Below are 19,918 nucleotides of genomic sequence, written 5' to 3'. Positions count from 1 at the left end.
ATGGCCATTACTGTAATGGGCGGAGTCTTAATGTAAGATATTAAATTTGATCAGCATGATGAGAGGAATCAGGTGTACTAAGTGGCATTTTTCTACCTCAAAGGGTTCAAAAGTTATAACAGTTTCAATGTTGAATTTTTGGACTGGTGGTGGCGCTATGGAGTTGGTCTTAGAGACTCCAAATTTGGTCCATTTACTATTGATGACTATCTCTACAAGTGTGCCAAATTTCATCATTTTCCTACTTATGGTTCATAGGGCTGCCATTGACTCCCATAGGGGAGGAAGAATAATAATAATAACAATAATAATATAGGAAACTAACAGATACAATAGGGGCTACAGCCCTTTCAGGGCTTGGCCCCTAATAATATAGGAAACTAACAGATACAATAGGGGCTACAGCCCTTTCAGGGCTTGGCCCCTAAAAAACAAGAGAGCTGATATTAACTGATACAAAAACACTTTCAAGTAAAAAAAAACTGTTTTCCTTATCATCAACACAGTTTGTAAGTCTGTTCTTTTTGTTGTTGTTAATATATTAATGTCATACTTGCTTTAATATGATGTTAACCTATTTGTTATTATTTAATGTATAATCTTTGTTCACGGACTGTGATGACTGAATGTTTGTAAATTAAATAGATATTCAACATAAATGTAAAGAAATACAAATATGTGCACGGACAAATTATTTTTTTTACTGCAATTCAATATTCTATTGGGATTGACTTCATGGTGACTTTAACACACTGTACTTCTAAGGTTTCCTCGTTTTCATGCCTGTCAAACACTAAATATGCCTGACTAAGTTCTACACATATATATAAATATTATGATATTTATGACGCATTTATGCGATATTCATGAATAAAACCGATGCTTTGCTTCGTTAAAATGCGAGAACTCCTGTCATGTGCTTGACCTCACCACCCCAACAAACATGGCGACGCTTACGCGGCACCTACGAGTTGCGTTTCTATAGCAACACTGCAACTCTCGCGATGACACAAAGTGCGAGACTGACTGCGGCGCCCTATTTCCTTTCCTCGCTGTAAATGGGCAAGTGCGTGTGCACTGGCAGAATTCAACTCATCAACGGTCACAAACTTTGCTCGCAAACAGCGTTTAACTTTCATTTCACGGTCGGAAATACAAAAGCGTCAAATCAGGTCAGAGTGGTGTTTCCGAGCAGCCTCGGTGTGTTTTAATCGTTTGTTTGAGACGTAAACAGTGCAAAAGAGGAGTTGTGGGTGGGTTTGACGGTTATGGCAGCACCGCGACCCATTAAAGGGATTCTGAAGAATAAATCCAGTATCAAAGGCCGACCCGAAGAGCCAGTCCAGGACACTCCAGAACCAGGACCTCCTATACTCTCTGAAGACGACCAACAGTGAGTAAATGCTCTTTAAAACAGGTTAAATCAGTCGGACAAGGCGTCTATTATAGTAGTGTTAGAGTCACCATGAGACCTGTCAATCAAACTCTGCTCTGAAATGATGTTGACAGTGACCCTGAACTGTACACTCAACCAGACCCACAGGTTCAGTTTGATGGGTTTGTTCCTGTGTTAATAGCATAGGTTGCTAATAGGTTAGCCACTGACCTGTCATGGTGTCAAAATAAACAGTCCTACTCGAATGAACACGCTCATCCATCTTCATAATCAGTTTCTGAACCTGTTATTTAGGTATGTGACATGTTTCCATTTTAATTCAGTGATTATTATGTCGCAACAGTGTGGTGTCATTTTTTTTTAATCTTGACCAAACATACAAGTTATGGGATATTTTTATGTTATATATGCACATTATTACATAGATACAGTTAATTGGTTAAGATAGCAACTTTCTCAAGATTTACAGATACTGTAAGATTTGGGATACTGTATGTAGTACTCAACTGAACAAAATATATAAACACTGGCCTCGTGGTTTTTGGATATTTCACTGCCAAAATGTTACTGCAGCTTTAAGCAATATTTACATACTGCATTTATATTATAAATGCAAAAAAAATAATAGTCTTGAATGTGAAACACTTGTATTTTGGATGTGATTAATCGATTTGACCGCCGTAATGTAAATAAATGTTTACTTTCAATGCGATTAGTTGTGATTAATCGATTTGACTTCACTAATTTAAGTAAACTTTTATTTTGGATGTGATTGATCGATTTGACCGCCCTAATGTAAAGAAACGTTTTTTTTTTTTTTTTTATGATTACCGGTAGTCACGATTAAGCGATTTGACAGCATTAGTTTAAACGTATTTTGGATGCGATTAATCGATTTGACCTAATGTGAAGACACTTTCATTTTCACAATGAATATTTTCATTGTGATTAGTTGCGATTAATCAGTTTGACAACACTAGTTTAACCATATTAACATATTAACATATTAACTTATTTTGGATGTGATTAATCGATTTGACCGCCGTAATGTAAATAAATGTTTACTTTCAATGCGATTAGTTGTGATTAATCGATTTGACTTAACTAATTTAAATAAACTTTTGTTTTGGATGTGATTTAATTGATTTAACCTAATGTGAAGACATATATATTTTCATTGTGATTAGTTTTGATTAATCAGTTTGACAACACTAGTTTAACCAAACTTATTTTGGATGCGATTAATCGATTTGACATCACTAATTTAAATGCATAATGCCACACCACAATCTCAGTAGTTCACAAAATGGGCTTATTTTTTATGCAAAAAAAATACTTTTTTTGGCTTTGGGGTGAAACGAGATTCTCCAAGATGATTGTTTTTATTATTAAAATGTAATTAATTAGTAAATGAAGTGTGATTTATCTTAGATAACATGAACATGGTCAGTTAAGTCAAATCAAAACGTCAACATAAATGTGGAACATCATAAAACACAGCTGTCATTGCAGATGATTTTATTGTTTTTGCCTGAAGGCCCACACGTGTAAGAATTGATCTCATTCATTTTGACATTCAGTCGTCCAAAGATGCTCCTAGCAGTCGTGGATGTCCGTCTCTCTGTCTCTCCTGGAGGTCAGAGAAGTTGTCTCATATCAAGGAGGAGACCGAAATAACAACAATCCCGTTTCCTTGTTAACTGAGCCATCTGGCTTTTATCTATATTCAGCACGCATTGATCTGTTCTTTGAGGTTGACTAAAATTTGAGCAGGATTTTTCAGAAACATCACTAAACGAGGCACTAAACCTCTTGGTTATGGAGAGGTTGTGTTTGTCAGTATAGCGTCTGTCGACTGTATGTAGGTGTTCTCTTCCTCTCTCGCCAGAAGACATTGTTCATGAATCCAGCTCTCCCACTCTAAGGAAAATAGGACACACTGTAAGAATGGCACTTATTACTGAATCCCCGTCCTGTGAGACTACACTAAATTAGACCCTATTTAAAAAAAATCTTTCCTTACTGGCATCTTTGGTTCCAAAAAGCAACTTTAAATCCAAGAGATCTTCCCATTTATAGTGGAAAAAACTTCTTTAGATCATTCAGATGTTCTTCACACTGAGAAAAAGACTCTTTAAGGAACACAAAATGGTTCTTCTTCTAATGGCTGTTACATTTTTAAGAGTGTAACCAGTAAATAACGGAAGTATTGTTCTTGTATCATTATTATATTTCTCTTGTCCCAAAAGAGTAAGTAAAATAATAATCATTCATACCATTAACACCTTTATCCTAATAAACAGGACTATTATATCTGAAACGTGATGCTACTTATAAAGCGACTTGTATTGCAATTATCGTCAAGCACGCACTTCATGCCAAATGAAAGGCCTGTGAGCCCAAGTTTATTTTTATATTGCATTTCCTAAAATAAAGCACTTTAACTGTGTTTAGAGTGTATTTTGTTTATTTTTTTTTTATACATTAGTTTTTCCCCCTACTATGGTAGACAATGGGGCCCAAGATCTGCTTCTATACAACATTCTTCCAAATATCTTCCTTTGTGTTCTGCAGAAGAAAGAAATTCATGCAGGTTTGGAACAACCGCAGCAACATTACACACTAACTAAAGTTAAAAAGGATCACATGCAATCACTCCTTTAAATAATGTATTCTTCATTTTCTCAAAATAACGTCTTATAAAAAACAACAACCGATTATATGATTATTCATTTTTTTATGAGCCCAAATATTGAGAATACAATATTTGAGCAAGTTCCCACAGCACACCTTTAGGGGTCTAGCGGAGTCCATGGCTCGACGGGTCAGGGCAGAGCAGGGCAGCAAAAGGCAGACCAACACAATATTAGGAAGGTGGTCATAATGTTATGCCTAATCAATGTATATTTTTTTATTCCTGTTATGTTCTGAGATAGAGGCTAAGGTCCTATGATTTCCACAATGCTGAAAACAGATGGAACCGCAGAATCCAGTCACAAAAACAGAAATTACTGTACGACGCAGATTTTTTACGGAATTTGTAAATTTTTTTATGAACAAATCAAAAGCAGGTCAGCGCATTTATATAGACTAGTGTCTGTGAATATTAAACGGCCAAAAGACTATTTAAGTGAATCCTGCATGTCTCTGTGTGAATGAATGGTTTGATTACACACACACACGCACTGTTTCCAGCCTCTGCCGTCTCACTATAACTTCATCTCCAGAGCCGCTCTGAGAGTCACGTTTAATCTGATGATGAAATAAGTTTACAGTAGTGTGCTGTGTGTATATATCTGGCAACAACAATTAATGCAATGTGATTTTTGAATGTTTAACTTAAATAATGACCTAAAAATGTTACAGTAGACAAAGTCTTAGTACCACTACTCAATTTACATATGACATTGATATCTATGTCATTCTTTCTCCCTACAAAATTTAAATAATATCTGTATTTCCAGCCCGCTATATGTGGGCTTCTCCATCTTCCGACAAAGCCATCTGAGAGTCACGTTTAATCTGATGATGAAATAAGTTTACAGTAGTGAGCCATCTTGCTGTTTTGTGCACACAACAACGATTATGAAAAATGATAGTGATGATTCGATTTTTAAATTTCTAATCATTCGGATTTTTGACAAAACATTTTTGACTTTTTTTTTCTTTTTCTTTTTTTTGCGACGGTAAAATGACATACCCAAATAAAAATGTCTGCAGCTCTTAAACCCTATGGTCTAAATTCATAAATCTGGTCTGGTATTTTAAACTAGACGCTTGAAATTGTGTTCCCCAAGAGTCATAACTCAAAATATTAAAGGAACAGAGTAAAACAAGTGGAAATATGCATTTAAGTGACTTTTTTTTTTTTTTTTTTTTACATTTCCTCAGGGGAAAAAAATTATGAAATTCTAATGTTGAGGCCCTGAAAGTAACCTAAATATAAAGCTGTCATATAATGTCTGATCATGTTTTGATTCAAATTTCAGGATGATTCTCTCAAAAATGTAGCTTCTGTAAGCTTTTATGTCAAAAAAAGACTAGGCGTCCTTTCAAAAAGGCCAATTTATATGAACTTTTGTGATTTTAAAGAGTAGTTTTTTTATTCAAATAATTCTGCAATAAACTGCTAATTATAATGCATTTACAGTCCCTGAAAAACTAAAGCAACTATTTACAGAATTTACAAAGTGTGAAAAACTCATTTAGTTGATATAAACAGCCTGTCATTGAGTTTGCGCGCTGCAATGGGATGTGTGTGTAAGCTTAAGGCGCATGCCGGTTTGTGGTCCAGATGGAACCGCTTCTGTTTACATAATATTGCGCAAGAGGATGCCTTTTGATTGGTTACTACATCCATCCATCAAAACTTTGCTGGCTAGGCACTGACAGTCATTATGCTTATGTTTAAATAGCTAGTGCTTCAGCATTTCATTTAACCTTTTTCTCTCTGGTGTATTTATTGCAAAAACGAGTTCAGAACATCAATCTTGAGTGTTTTAGCTTTCAAATGCCGCATAGTTTGTGATAGTTGATTGAATGGTTTGTAAAACAAAAGTAAATAAAAGTAGAGACGCCCACTTGCGTCAACCTCCCTGCCCACAATCCGGTGCATAGTTAAGGGGTTAATAATAGCCTTTCTTGTTCTGCCCTATCTATAATATGTTGCTGCCTCATTAAAAAGACGCACTATACATTTTAAATAAAAGTCATTTATTAGTATATAGGCCCTATTTAAATAAATATATACTTGTTTTTCATTGATATATTTTGTGTAACATTTTCCCAGATTTACAGCTACACTTGTTCACTTTTGTGGTTTCCTTTATTTTTTCCCCACTAAATGTTTAGATGTTATACTAATTTTTACTATATTATTGTGCACTTGTGATTTTGTAACTTTTGCTGCTGAATTATTCACTAATCTAATTTATTCACCATCTATAGGCCCTGTAAGTAGGCTAGTTTTGTCATAGTTTGTGATTTTATATATATTTTTTTCTATTTGTTGTTTTTCTTTATAATGAAGTCTGTATTTAGTTGATTGTGTTTAACTCACAAAAGAGTGATTTTCAATTCAACAGATTAGAATTAGATTTAGAAATTCTACATAAAGTTTTTAAACAAAACTGCATTGGTATCGGATCGGTATCGACCGATACTCAGAATTTTTTATATCGTATCGGTTCTGAAAAAATGGTATCGGTGCATCCCTAAACACAACAATAATTTCCCTCAATACAATTATTAAAAAAACCTTCAAAACATGCTCAATATAATGTTAATGCACCGCTTTTGGTGCAGTAGGCTTGTTTTTTGATTATTAGTTAATCCAAAGGCAGCATTTTCACCAATAAATGATGCGTTAACAGTGACCATTAACAGAGATAAAATCTTAATTGTGACCCAGTGAATCTGATTACACAAAGCAGGCAATTGGTATTAACTAGAAAATTATGATCATGACTCAAATCAGGCTGATTGTTGAAATGATGGTTGCGGTTACTACACTGAAAAAAATTTGCAGTGACATTTACTTAAAAAAATCTAGGCAACTTTTTCCACAAAAAAGTGCTTGTAATCTTTACTCGGGCTATTCTTAGTAATATTTACTAACTAGAACCACTTATTTTTTATGTAAAATACACAAGTAAATTGCACTGGCAATACTCATCTATAGATTGTAACTTTCACTCAGATTACGATTGCATCCAATTACAAAACCCAAGTGAGCACTGCTGATATTTCTGAGTTTTGCATGATGCACCCAGAATGCATTGTGGCAGGAAGCATGTCACCATTGTTGAGATTCTTAGGCTGAATCTTGATCTCTGTGTGTGATAAAAGCTTGCAGGAGTTCAAAGTGCTTCGTGTACAGTCTGTTATAAAATGTATTCAGCTTTTCTGGTTAAAACTGTGCTGGATCTTTTCTAGAATAAAACAAGGTTAATAGTATTGCTCATACTCAGGTATAAGATTGGTGAATTAAGCCACTACACAATGATCAAATTCTTATCATCAAGCGGCCAAAAGCTTCTGATCGTGTTTTCTCTGCTTTTCTTTCCATATCAAACCCAGATACAGCAGTGAGAGAAACACTAACATTAAAAAGTCGCCAAACTGCCCAACTAAAGAAAACGCTCATCGCCATAATGGTGACATAAAAAAACTCTATTAATTCTCAATAAGAGCTTATGCAGCTTTAGCTACCGTTATTGTGATTAAAACTCACGTTCAGTTAAGTCAAAACTTATTGAGAAAAATTCAGCCACATAAAAGCAACATCCCAAAATGACCGTCTCTGCCACGCTGAACAAACGGGATCTTTTTGTAAAAAAATGAATAAAAATTAAATGAAATCTGTGCGCATTTTTAAATGCATTTTGCTTTTTAGATTTAAATTTACCGTATTTTCCGGACTATAAGTCGCTCCGGAGTATAAGTCGCATCAGTCAAAAAATGCGTCATGACGCGGGAAAAAACATATATAAGTCGCACTGGACTATAAGTCGCATTAGGGCAGAGCTGGAGCCGCGCGCGCATGCGAGCAACTGCTTCACTGCATAACCCGAGCAGAAGAAAGAAAGTTTGAAGTGAGTGAGAAACTTGTAAGGGACTGGCGAAAAGCAGAGGTTACTTTAATTGTGATGAAGAAGAAAAAGAAATCTACTTGCGGACTGTAAGCAAGATGGCCAGAGCTGAAGGAACGAGTCCACAGAGGCTTAAACTCTCTGCCGGGAGAGGCTCTGCCGCGCGAGACGAACGCTGTGTGAATCGTTCTCCGCTGCATCTTTTACTACATGCTGTTTGTATTTTGCAGAATAAGATTTTCTTTATGGGGGCATTTTGTTTGTGTTCAGTCTTTCTAAGTTGTTGTCTATAAGTAAATATTAGGCTACAGGAGCAGCATAGAGCGCATTCTCGCGGCTATATGTTTATTCTTGTCAGTCAGTATGAATTAAATTTGATATATAAGTCGCACCTAACTATAAGTCGCAGGACCAGCCAAACTATGAAAAAAAGTGCGACTTATAGTCCGGAAAATACGGTACTTAATATTTAGGTGAATGTGCTGTGACTATAAAACATTAAATATTATTTGTAAATATATGATAAAATGTAATCTTTTTTTTCTCAGTTAAGTTATTAGATGAATAGACTGTGTACATTTTACTTAAGATATATTTCCAACTTAAACTTGATTTTACAATGTAATAATTACATGAATTAATGTAATGGATTTTACCATAGCACAAAGTCATTTTTTTCAGTGTACTTTTTTACTTAATATTTTTGCCTGTTGAATGATAAAACAACACATAAATAAATCCCACAGACTTGCAATGAAGGAGGGACCCGTGCCATATCTACAGACCAAAATATCAGAGACTTGGGGGTTAGCCAGTAAGCAAATGCCTAGCAACTACCTCGCATGCCTTAGCAACCACCTTACACACCAGAAGACAGTCAGAAACCCTTAACAGATGCCCTGGCCACCACCCACACACACCAGTGGAGCTGCATGAGTAAAACTCTGGTTTATTACACACACCAACCAGTTTCGCAATCAATCAAACACTTCTTAGAAATCAGTCATCGAAGATCTCACACTGAAATAGTTAATAGTTTCAAAATTAAGGCTTTCATAGCGCAAAAGTATTATAATATAGAGCGGCACAAAGCGCGTATGCATGTCACTACTCGATCCGTACCGGCAACACGATTTGTTCTGCGCATGCGCGAAAACGTACTTTTGCCGTCACTTCCTGTCATCGCCAAAGTTTTTTGCGACAACAGTGTCACTTTTTAAAAATATATATTATTATAATTTTTTTATTGAACAAATACAAAAGAAAACAGCCACAGTTCAAAAAGGATTCAACAACAACAACAAAACAAATATAAACAATAGACCGACAGCAAAATGAATTAAACAAACAAACAAATACATAATTTAATAATAAAAAAGAACACTATATATATATATATATATATATATATATATATATATATATATATATATATATATATATATATATATATATATATATATATATAAAAGGAAACTATATAAAAAAAAGCACACAAAAAAACAACAACAACAAAATTGAGCAAGGGGTGACGTGCAGTTTATAGTAGCCTAAATTAGGTTCAAGAGAGTGAGACAGTGAAAAATATGCCAATGCCTTTTTTTCCCTTTTTACATTATAAAAAGTTATATATACTTCTTGCACCGCATAGAGGACTTTAAAGCTTTGGCATTGCTGGAAGAAAAGACAGAATCTAAATTACATTTCAGATCTTTACAAAAAATAATAAAGAAAGGTTTAACAGACAAAAAAAATGCACTTGTGTATAAAAAAAACGTAGCTAAAAAAATAAATAGATTTATAAGAAAAAAAACTTGTCTTTAAGACTTTTGTCAGAGTTATACAAAAAAAAATACAAATGGGACATCCTTAAACTCCAAATAAAAATTGTCTAAGAGAGAAAAACATACAAACAAACTAAATTTCTTCCAAAAAAAAAAAGTAACTACATGAAAACAATCCCAAAAAGGTGAGGGACAGACTCATCTTCCACTCCACAAAAGGAGCAAAGGGGATCCATCCCAGGAAACATTTTTTTGATATAAATAAATTGTCCCGTGTGTTTCTTAAATGCAGACATATGTATTCTTTATATTGTAGACAAGTATGCTGAAGTAGAAAAAATTACTTTTTCATTTTAAAAAATGAAATATTGAATGCAAACAAAAACATCTGAATTTCCCAAATGGGGTCAAGCAAGTCTAAACTTAATCAATGTAATTAGTGCCACATAATAATAAACTTGGAATATATAGTCTACATTTGTATTTTCCAAGTGAGGTCTCGTAAATGTGGAGACTTAGATTCTTATAAAGATTTTATTTAACTAGGCTATATGGTACAAACGCATCAAAACAACTACTTTAAGCTTACAGACTTGCTGCTTATTTGTTGTTTTTTGGTTACATCTTATAAAGCAAATTGTAGTTTGCATTTGAATATCCCTCTACTAGTTTTACAAGGGTTTGATATCCTAGATGTTAAATGTAGCCTACAAATCAGTTTTTAAGGAACTTCATCACTGTTAGTGATTATTCAATTAAGGTTTATGGGAAATTATTAGCACTTGTATTTCACCAACTGTGTAATATTTCTGTCACTAAGGAAAGTAAAGAGCTGGATGATGTCTTAAATTTTATTTGTATGATGGGTAAATATTATATTGACAAAGCAAGATAGGCCTACCTACCTTAATTTCAAACCTAGCTGCAAAGTATTTGCTTATGATTAATGTTATGTTTAAATCCAGGTAAGCATGAGGACAATAAATTTCCCAATTCTCAAAGTTTTATTCAGTCCACAAGCAGGACAAACAAACCAACAGTGCCAGATGGTTACGTTGACAGCAGGTGCAACAACTCTTCCATTCTTACGATACCTTTTTATAGGTAACAACATGTGAACTATAGCGCCATCTCCTGACAAATACACAAACACAACAATTAACATTTATTATCAACTCTGCAAAAATCACATATTCATTGTTCTTTATTGTTTATTTTGTATTGATTTATAGTTATGCAATAAATAAAAAACTATCGCAGTACGGATCGAGTGGTAGTAATTCAAAAAACTGCCGTAAATTGCTTTGCCATGTCAAACAGGAAGTAGAAACATTTTCGCGCATGCGCAGAACAAATCGTGTTTCTGGTACGGATCGAGTAGTGACAATGCACATCCCGTTCGCAGGATGATGCGCTTAAAGCAACATGGAGTCACATGCTCACAGCGCGCCGTGCTCTGCCCGCAATGAGAACTTCAAAACAAGATACAGACGCGTAGTGTATCTATGCAGTATTCTCATAAGCCGTTTATTTTAACAGCTTAACATTTCAGTTAGTGTGTGAAGAACAATATAATAACTAGTCCAGTGTTGTGATCTAAGACAATCGGTAGAAATTAACACGATTTACAATAAACGCCAGCAAGATAAAGTCATTTTGTGAGAAAACATAGAGTGTTATCAACAGATCAAGCACAATAACAGAAACAATAAATAATCTTTGGAGAGAGTTTCATCGTGTTGCCTGTCGTAACCGAATGCGACACACAGTTTAAAGCTGAATGGAGAGTGACTGACAGCCGCAACGGAGGGAAGCATGCATTGAACTGAACGTGAACTTGAATTAAATGACTTCAATATTCATCTGTACTCACATTAAACTATGGAATGGCTTCAGAACACTTATAATATAGTGCATGAATCGTTGATGATGCTTTATCATGTTTTTGGGTCGCTGGGGCTTAACAATAACAAAGAATATTATGCGCACAGTATCGAATTTGGATCGGTCCTTTCTGTCCGATACCCGATCCAACTAAATAATGGCGGATCGGAGCCGATACCGATCCTGAGTATCAAAATCGGTGCATCTCTTGTTGTGTTTATCACCCAGCCCTAAGTGATCCTTAAGGAAACAACTAGAGGTCGACCGATTGTGTATTTTACCGATAAGTAGGTTGGACCGCACTTGCCGATAACTGATTAATCGACCGAAAGTTTTTAAAAGGAATACTGGATAAAATAACATAAGTAAAACAGTGCTGAACTTTATTACAAGAAATAGAAACTACTGAATTATTAAAGTGTGCTAAATTAAAAAAATATATATAAATATGTATATTAAAATAAGAAGTTCAAACAGAACAAATTCTTCAGAAAATAATTTAAACATTTAAAATAATACAGGTCAAATTTGTTTCTTGCCCTTTAACCAATTCAGCTCTGCAGCACATTTTGCATTTTTTAGAGAATTAGGCAAATCTGAATTTAAGAGCGCCCTACCCACATACATTGGAGTAAATTGATAAAAATGGTCTCATTTTACAGAAAACACTCTAAATTTTAACTAGGGCTGCACGATTTGGGGAAAATATATAATTGCGATTATTCTGGGTAAAATTGCGATTGCGATTTAAAATGCGATTATTGTTATTATTATTTTTTACAAATGAAAAGTGTGTGTATATAACATTTTATGTTTTAATATTAATGTGACTAATAATTATTATTATGATTTTTATTACTGCTAAAAATATTTGTAAAAATAAGAAATATTACCATTACAATAACATTTTCATAATTACAAATAAAAAAGAGTATGTCAGAATAAATATAACAATATAATACTAATACTAATTATTATTATTATTTTGTAATATTTTAAAGAAAACTTATTTTACAAAAAAAAAAACTGCTGGGTTACCTATTAATATGCAGACAGCCTATGACTAAAAAACATTAGAAAGGTCTAAGCCTAAGGAGTTATTGTTATATATATATATATATATATATATATATATATATATATATATATTTTTTTTTTATTTTTTTTTGTATTATTGATTAGCCAAAAGTTTTTAATTCATACTGAAAGCCAGAGGGCGCCCTCGAGCGGAAAACGCCACAGTCGCCTCAGAGAAGTAATTGACGTTAGTTTTCAGGAAATCCATCATGATGTGAAGCTAACGCTGTGTGAACAGAAGATAGAGACGCTTTGATTTAACATGACGACAATAAACACGACTGCAGCAAAATATGGTGTATTTGAGTTCTTCAAGCCGTCAAGGGTATTTTCATAATAATAAAGTGTATTATAATGCAGCGCTGATTGACATAGAATGCTATAAAATAACGAATAGTCTGCCTCACTCTGATGAGAAGCCACATCAGCTCACACACACTCGACTGACGAGATGAACTGAGGTAAAGCATGTTATTAAACATTGTCTTTTGTTGAACAGGTTTAGGAACGCTTCACTAGTTTGTGAAGATGTTTGACTCGTGTTGCTTTTTCAAACGCACGATATAAGCAACTTTCAGACGGAGCAGCGTTTATCAAAGAACCGCTCTTCGCTAACACACTGGGCATTTATTTATTTAATTAAAATCGCAGCCTTTGAGCTTTCATAATCGCACACAAGCCAAATCGCGATTGCGGTTCGATGTCGATTAATCGTGCAGCCCTAATTTTAACACAGTGATGGAATATTGCATATATTATATTGTATCTATTCACAATTTTATGATGAACAAAGATACAAATAATTATTTTTATTTTTAATAAATTTGTTATTTAAAAATCTATTTTTTTTAATCAGTTGGTCTACATCCTTTCTGAAAGTTTCTGTTGATTCTACTAATTGGCACTAAACAAGGGAGAACATAATTTTCTTTATCTCCCTCCAAAAAAAAAGTTAAGATTTATCTGTCCAAGCTATCTAATAACTCCTACTCATCTGCATTGACATTAGCCTGCCATTAGGAAATCGAAAAGAAGGCTCCTCCTCTTCCACTTTGTGAAGGGAGATCTCGGGCTCTGATTGGTCTAGAAGCTGGGTGTTGAATTCAGACCGTATTATTTTCTTCTATGTAATATAAATGCAGAAGTTATTAAGAAAGCTGAGGTTCTAATCTTTCAAATGATACCATATGTCTAGTGGTGGGTCCAATGGGGGGTGCAGAGCTGAAGTGGATAACCAAGCAACATGCATACACCTAGGTAACACTGTGAAGTCCTTATGCAACAAGGATGTGCTAACCATATGCATTATGCATACATTTTTACAGCATTTAATATGACCAATATTTTACCTTGATCATTCATGTTAGTTCATAGTGCATTAACCGAGGTTACCAAATAAAATAAAAATTCAAACTCAATTAAATGTTGAGATTAATATACTAACAATGAACAATACTTCCATGGCATGTATTAATCTTAGTTAATGTTTAACTTACCAATTCATACAAATCTAAACAGCCTGCTCTTTTAGAAGGAGATTATCTAATAAAAAACAAATGTGTTTCTGCTTTGTTTATGTTTCTGTCGGCAGCATGACGATACAGTTTGCTTTCTCACATGACTAATTTTATACGCAGCATTTGTGAAGGACTTGCGTGTGTTTTTATCACATTGTTTTAACTGCTTGAGGTACTGCAACATTTTTTGCGTTCTCTCAGCCTCGTCGACAAACATACACACTGCTGTTCTTTACCTGTTCGTAACCGCTCCAGCAATGGACGCATCACAGAAAAACTATCGGTATTGAATTTTGCAGATAACCAATTGTTCCACCAATCATCTATCGGTGGCGATTAATTGGCAAAACTGATGACTTGGTCGACCTCTAGACACAACTGAATATATCGCACCATTATCCTGTATGAACACGAGGGCATTTTTTATCCCAACACTTGTTTCTTAAACACCTGCAGTAATACCCCTGACTTTTAGCTCTATTACGGGATATCCTGTACCAGCTTGTTTTCCAGGACTTTTCCCCTATGAAGATAAAACAATGTTTCGCAGCATTCGGGTCTCCTAACAGCAGACGGGTTCCTTGTATTGTCCTTTGCTCGTTCTCCTAATAAGTCACTTCAGATCGCCGCTCAAGTGTTGTTTCTGTAACCCATGATCTGTAAAACATTAGCCCTACTACATGCAGCAGTGCACCATATGCTCCCACGTGACCCTGAATAAACCGCTGCTCACAATCTAATATCAATGAAAGTAATCTCTTGATTATTCTGCCAGGGAACATGGACATCTATTCTGAAGAGATTAGCATTACTCGATTGGTCCTCGGTCCAGCTTTTAGTCGGATGCATCCCAGACCTGTGCGCATTAGGGAAATCTTGCGCAGATTGTGTCCTCCCTAAAAAAATAATCCTCCTGTCAAAACAACAGTATCTTAGCTTGTGGTTTGGCGTTTTGAAATGCTGTGGTTAAAGAGCGTCATGTTTTAAATCCTACATTGAGTCGATTTCCACACTTGCTTTGTGCACCTCGTCCAAACGCTGGTTGTGTAACTGTTCTTCTTCCATGTGGATTGGCACAGTTGACTACTACTGCAGATGCATTAGTGCTCCAGTCTACTGCCTTCATATCACTCAATGCACTCTTCATCGGACTATACAAGACAGAAAGAACGGATTCAGACTACGCTGACCATTGCTTTAGTTATAGTTTTGAAGCTTATCAGAGTTTAAACTTATCAGAGTTTAAACTGAAGGCCAGTGAAATGCTTTGTGTAGTGAAGTGGCTCTGTCATTGCGTGGAGTGGGTGTTGATTGCAGCTGCTAAGGCCATAATCGAGTGATTGAGGTCATACTTTAGCTTTGCTTTTACACTAAGGGCCCTATTTTAATGATCTGAGTGCATGGTCTGAAGCGCATGGTACATGTGCACTCGGGGCGTGTCTGAATCCACTTCTGCTAGTTTAACGATGGGGAAAATGGTCAGAGCATGGTCTAAAAGGGTCGTCCCTCGTCTCTTAATGAGTCATGGGTGTGTTTTGGGTGTAATGTGCAATAAACCAATCAGCATCTCATCTCCCTTTTCCTTTAAAACCCAGTTGCGCTCGCACCAAGACTGAACGCTTCTCCAGAGAGGAATACTTTTATTTTTAATAATACATAATGCGTGTGTGTAATGTATGCACGTTGCGCACCACCTCCTATAGGTTCATATTAATAATGCTCCCTTTGAATAACACAAACAATACCTTTAGAGCAGGTTTGTGTTGGTGGTCCGTCGGTTTCAGTTCCTCAAAATAGAAACAATGCTCCTGAACACACCTGGTGTTCAGACCAGACGCCCATGGGTGAACAGATGCGGCAGTGCATCTGCTATTTAAACAGCATTGCGCTGGACGTGCAAATAAGAGACTGCGTTGAGTTGAAATTGCGCTGGTGTATAATAGGGCTCTTTTTTTGGTCGTCACATTAAAAATAGCATTTAAATTGGACAATATTTAGAGCTTTGAAGTGTTGGAAAAAGTGTGAAGCAGCTGAAAGTCACTGAAAAGTGCTTGAATTTCATTCTCAAAAGGTTGTACAAACCTTGAAATGCATGGCTGGCCTTCACCAATTTGCTGCCCTAGGCAAGATTTTTCCAGGTGCCCCTTATATCACAGCCTCCACTGATCATTGTGTTCACACTCACACAGAAACAGCATAAATACTTGAGAATATGTTAGGGCTGCACGATTTTGGGGGGAAACCGTGATTGCAATTTAAAAAATAAAATAAAAAAAATGTGTGTGTGTTTGTATGTATATATATATATATATATATATATATATATATATATATATATATATATATATATATATATATATATATATATATATATAAAGGCCTGTCACGATAACGATAATACATTTTTCTGGACGATAAATTGGCCAAGAAATGATTGCGATAAACGATAATATTGTCGTTCTGATACCCTTTTCATCTAAAATAATGATAATGGCATAATAATGCAGGTACACCTTTTCAAAGAGCAATAAACTTTAACTTCTAAAGACTATTTAACACTAAAAATGGAAAACATTTTAAATAACCACAATAAATGAACAAAACAACCAAAAACAATAAAAGCATGGACACTCAGTTTGTTTAAAAAATGCATTTAAATAAGTACCAAAAACAATAAATAAAATGGATGAAAACTGCAACGGATGATTGTGTTTTAGGTGCATATTAGGGGCGACACGGTTCACAAAACCCACGGTTCGGCTCGTATCACGGTTTTAGGGTCACGGTTTTCATTCTGTACTGTTTTTTTTTTCTTTTAATCCAATAAATGTACTTCAGCATATGATGTTAATTATCCACAATTTAGGATACAGTTTAAAATATATATATATATATATATATATATATATATATATATATATATATATATATATATATATATATATATATATATATATATATATATTTCCTAGCCTAATCATGCACAAACTGAACTTGACCATCTCTGAGGAAAGTGATATTTTGATACAGCGAGAGAGAAGACATTGATGACAAGCTTTTCATTTATTTGGCAAAAAAAGGAGAATGTGTATTCTGTATTGCTATCTCTACAGGAACGTATGTGCCTTTTTAGCACACAAAGATTGAACTGAAGAATTAACTTGCGTTTAATCAAACTTCAGTGTAGCTTTAAGCCTCGTTTATACATGACGCGTTTGCTCAAGCGCGAGGGTGTGCGTGGCAAAAATGGCGTCGACGCGGAGTGTGCGAGACCCCATTTCGCTTGGTGTTGTGCACGTCAAATTGCGTAACTTTTGCAATTTTATGTATAATGTGATTTATCATGCAGCCCTAATATGTTTTGTCAGGAGGTATTCAAAATCGTAGGACGAGTCTCTGTCTTTAATAGGGGTGTTGAAATTAATCGTTTTTTCGATGCATTGCGATGCAGACGAGGACGATTCGGTATCGGTTCAGTAATAGACCGTAACTGATTATAATGTTACTGACATCACGTATAATGTTATTTGTCGTGTGCTTTGTCGCGGTAGTATACAGTGGCAGAGGGAGGCAAGATGTGAGTGAAAGTAATTAAAAATGCTCCAACTACTTTAAAAGCGACAACTGGGCACATTTTGGCTTTTATGAACAACCTGGTAAGCACAACCTGGAGAACACATGCTGTGTGTAAGTCAAAGTTATCTGATTTATAAAAAATATTTCATCATACCTGGGCACAAATGTGTCTCCACAAAACGGATATATAAATCTGATCTTAAATTCCCACATTATTTATTGGAGTTCATTTCACGTCAAAACAACAGTTATGAGCTGCATTTAATCAACAGCTAATTTCAAAATGAAAGATCTCAATATGAGCGAGCACGGAACCCACCGATGTTAAGATCATTCGGTTTCTTTACTTTTAATGAAGATGATTGTATGTTGAGCACCAATGACTTGACTTTCGGTTTAATTTGTGGTAGTTTGTGCATTGGCTTGATGAAGAGATACTCATCTGTGGCGATGCATGTTGCGGTAGCGCTGTCATATCTGGCTATAACATACTCTCATACTTTTTTTTAGCATTGTTGGGATGAGTAAAATTTACATGTGGTTTCAATATTTATATTTTGTATATTTGTTCTAAATGCTCCTGTTGTCTTTGTGCCCAGACTTGAGTTTTTGATACATTCAAGAAGTGTTTTCTTTGACCAGTGTTAAATTAAAGGTTCAGTTCACATAATTCACTGACAAAAATGTTATACACAAGGATGCAGTGAATCGTCAATGCACTGTGATGCATTGTGACATCGAATTGAACCAAATTGATGACATGATAATCGTAATCGAACTGAACCGTGAGACCAGTGTAGTTTTCACGCCCCTAGTCTTTGATATGAAATATGAGCCTCTTATGCATCTACTGTGGGGAAAAACAGTACACGGGAGAAAAACATGGATTATCATATACATTTCTTTAGAGAGAAGTATTATTTTGTTTTATTTTTACCCATAATATGATGTAGTAAGCATTACTGAGCACTAAACACACTCATGTTTCATTCATCCTGGAGGCCAGAGGGCGCCCTCGAGCACAAATACCATATACGCCTCAGAGAGAACTTAGTCATATAAAGTTTGCAGGAAATCCCTAATGTGAATCTTGTGCTGTAGCTGAAAATAAGGAAGAAAGAAACACTTTGATTAAACATGAAGACAATAAACACGACTGCGGCAATATATTTGAGTTCAAGCCTTCTCGGGTATTTTCATAGTAATAAAGTATATTTATAATGCAGTGCTAATTGAGCTCAGTCTTGGTTAACTGTAACAACACTGGCATGCCATTTATAATATGGCTAAAATGTAAAAAACATTTTTATTGATTTATTCTCTGTCAACATAATCTAAATTGATTAAATTTACTCTCTTAATTTTAATCCCTGGTCATATGGAATTAATCATTACGAATTATCAGTAAAGTAAAACATGTTTTTATTTCTTACCAACATCTAATTATTATTATCCTGCTTTTTCAATCCTGTTATCTAATTTTGGCTTTTTGTGACTGTCACACATAATTACATCATGAGAGACATGAGAGAGGGCGTGTGTGTTAGTCTTATCATTTATATCACTAAAGGGTTGGTATATGTGGCTATGTATGCCACTTAGTGCTCATTTTTTGTGTCCTCTGTTTCCAAGTTACTCCATAAAGTTTCAAAGTGGGGCAAAGTCCTTTGTTTAATATAGCGGATCTCAGTGGGAATATTTGCATTATGGCTAATAGCTTTAATGCTAAATCTGTGTTTGACCTATTCTTTCAGGAAGAAGTCACAGAAATGGGATGAAATGAACATTTTGGCCACGTATCACCCGGCAGATAAGGACTATGGGCTGATGAAGATAGACGAACCCAGTACGCCATACAACAGGTGAGCAGCACGCATAAAACCTGCCACTAATGCCATTCTGCCACTAATGCCAGATTATGAGTGGGGGTTAAATTGAGTATAATTTCTAATGTGTTTGTGCAAAATACTACAGCATGGATTCAGGAGTGAAACTACCTGTACAGGTTGTGTGATTCAGGAGTGAAACCACTGCTAGGGGTGTGCGATTCAGAAGTGAAACCACTGTTAGGGGTGTGCGATTCAGGAGTGAAAC

General features: G+C 35.1%; 1 protein-coding gene across 1 annotated transcript in view; it reads left to right on the top strand.

The window, feature by feature from the left end:
- The first annotated feature begins 1,025 nt into the window (after positions 1–1,025).
- Positions 1,026–19,918, top strand: part of ppp1r2 (protein phosphatase 1, regulatory (inhibitor) subunit 2) — a 49,395-nt gene continuing 30,502 nt past the window's right edge. Inside the window, exons 1-2 of the mRNA XM_067416397.1 lie at positions 1,026–1,393; positions 19,579–19,686. Coding sequence (XP_067272498.1) covers positions 1,269–1,393; positions 19,579–19,686 — 233 coding nt within the window. The 5' untranslated portion in view covers positions 1,026–1,268. The remainder of the gene's footprint in view (positions 1,394–19,578; positions 19,687–19,918) is intronic.

This window comes from Pseudorasbora parva, chromosome 14, assembly GCF_024679245.1.
Source record: "Pseudorasbora parva isolate DD20220531a chromosome 14, ASM2467924v1, whole genome shotgun sequence".
Classification (NCBI taxonomy): domain Eukaryota; kingdom Metazoa; phylum Chordata; class Actinopteri; order Cypriniformes; family Gobionidae; genus Pseudorasbora; species Pseudorasbora parva.
The sequence above is the reverse complement of the archived record's forward strand: the minus strand, read 5'-3'. Positions and strand labels throughout refer to the sequence as shown.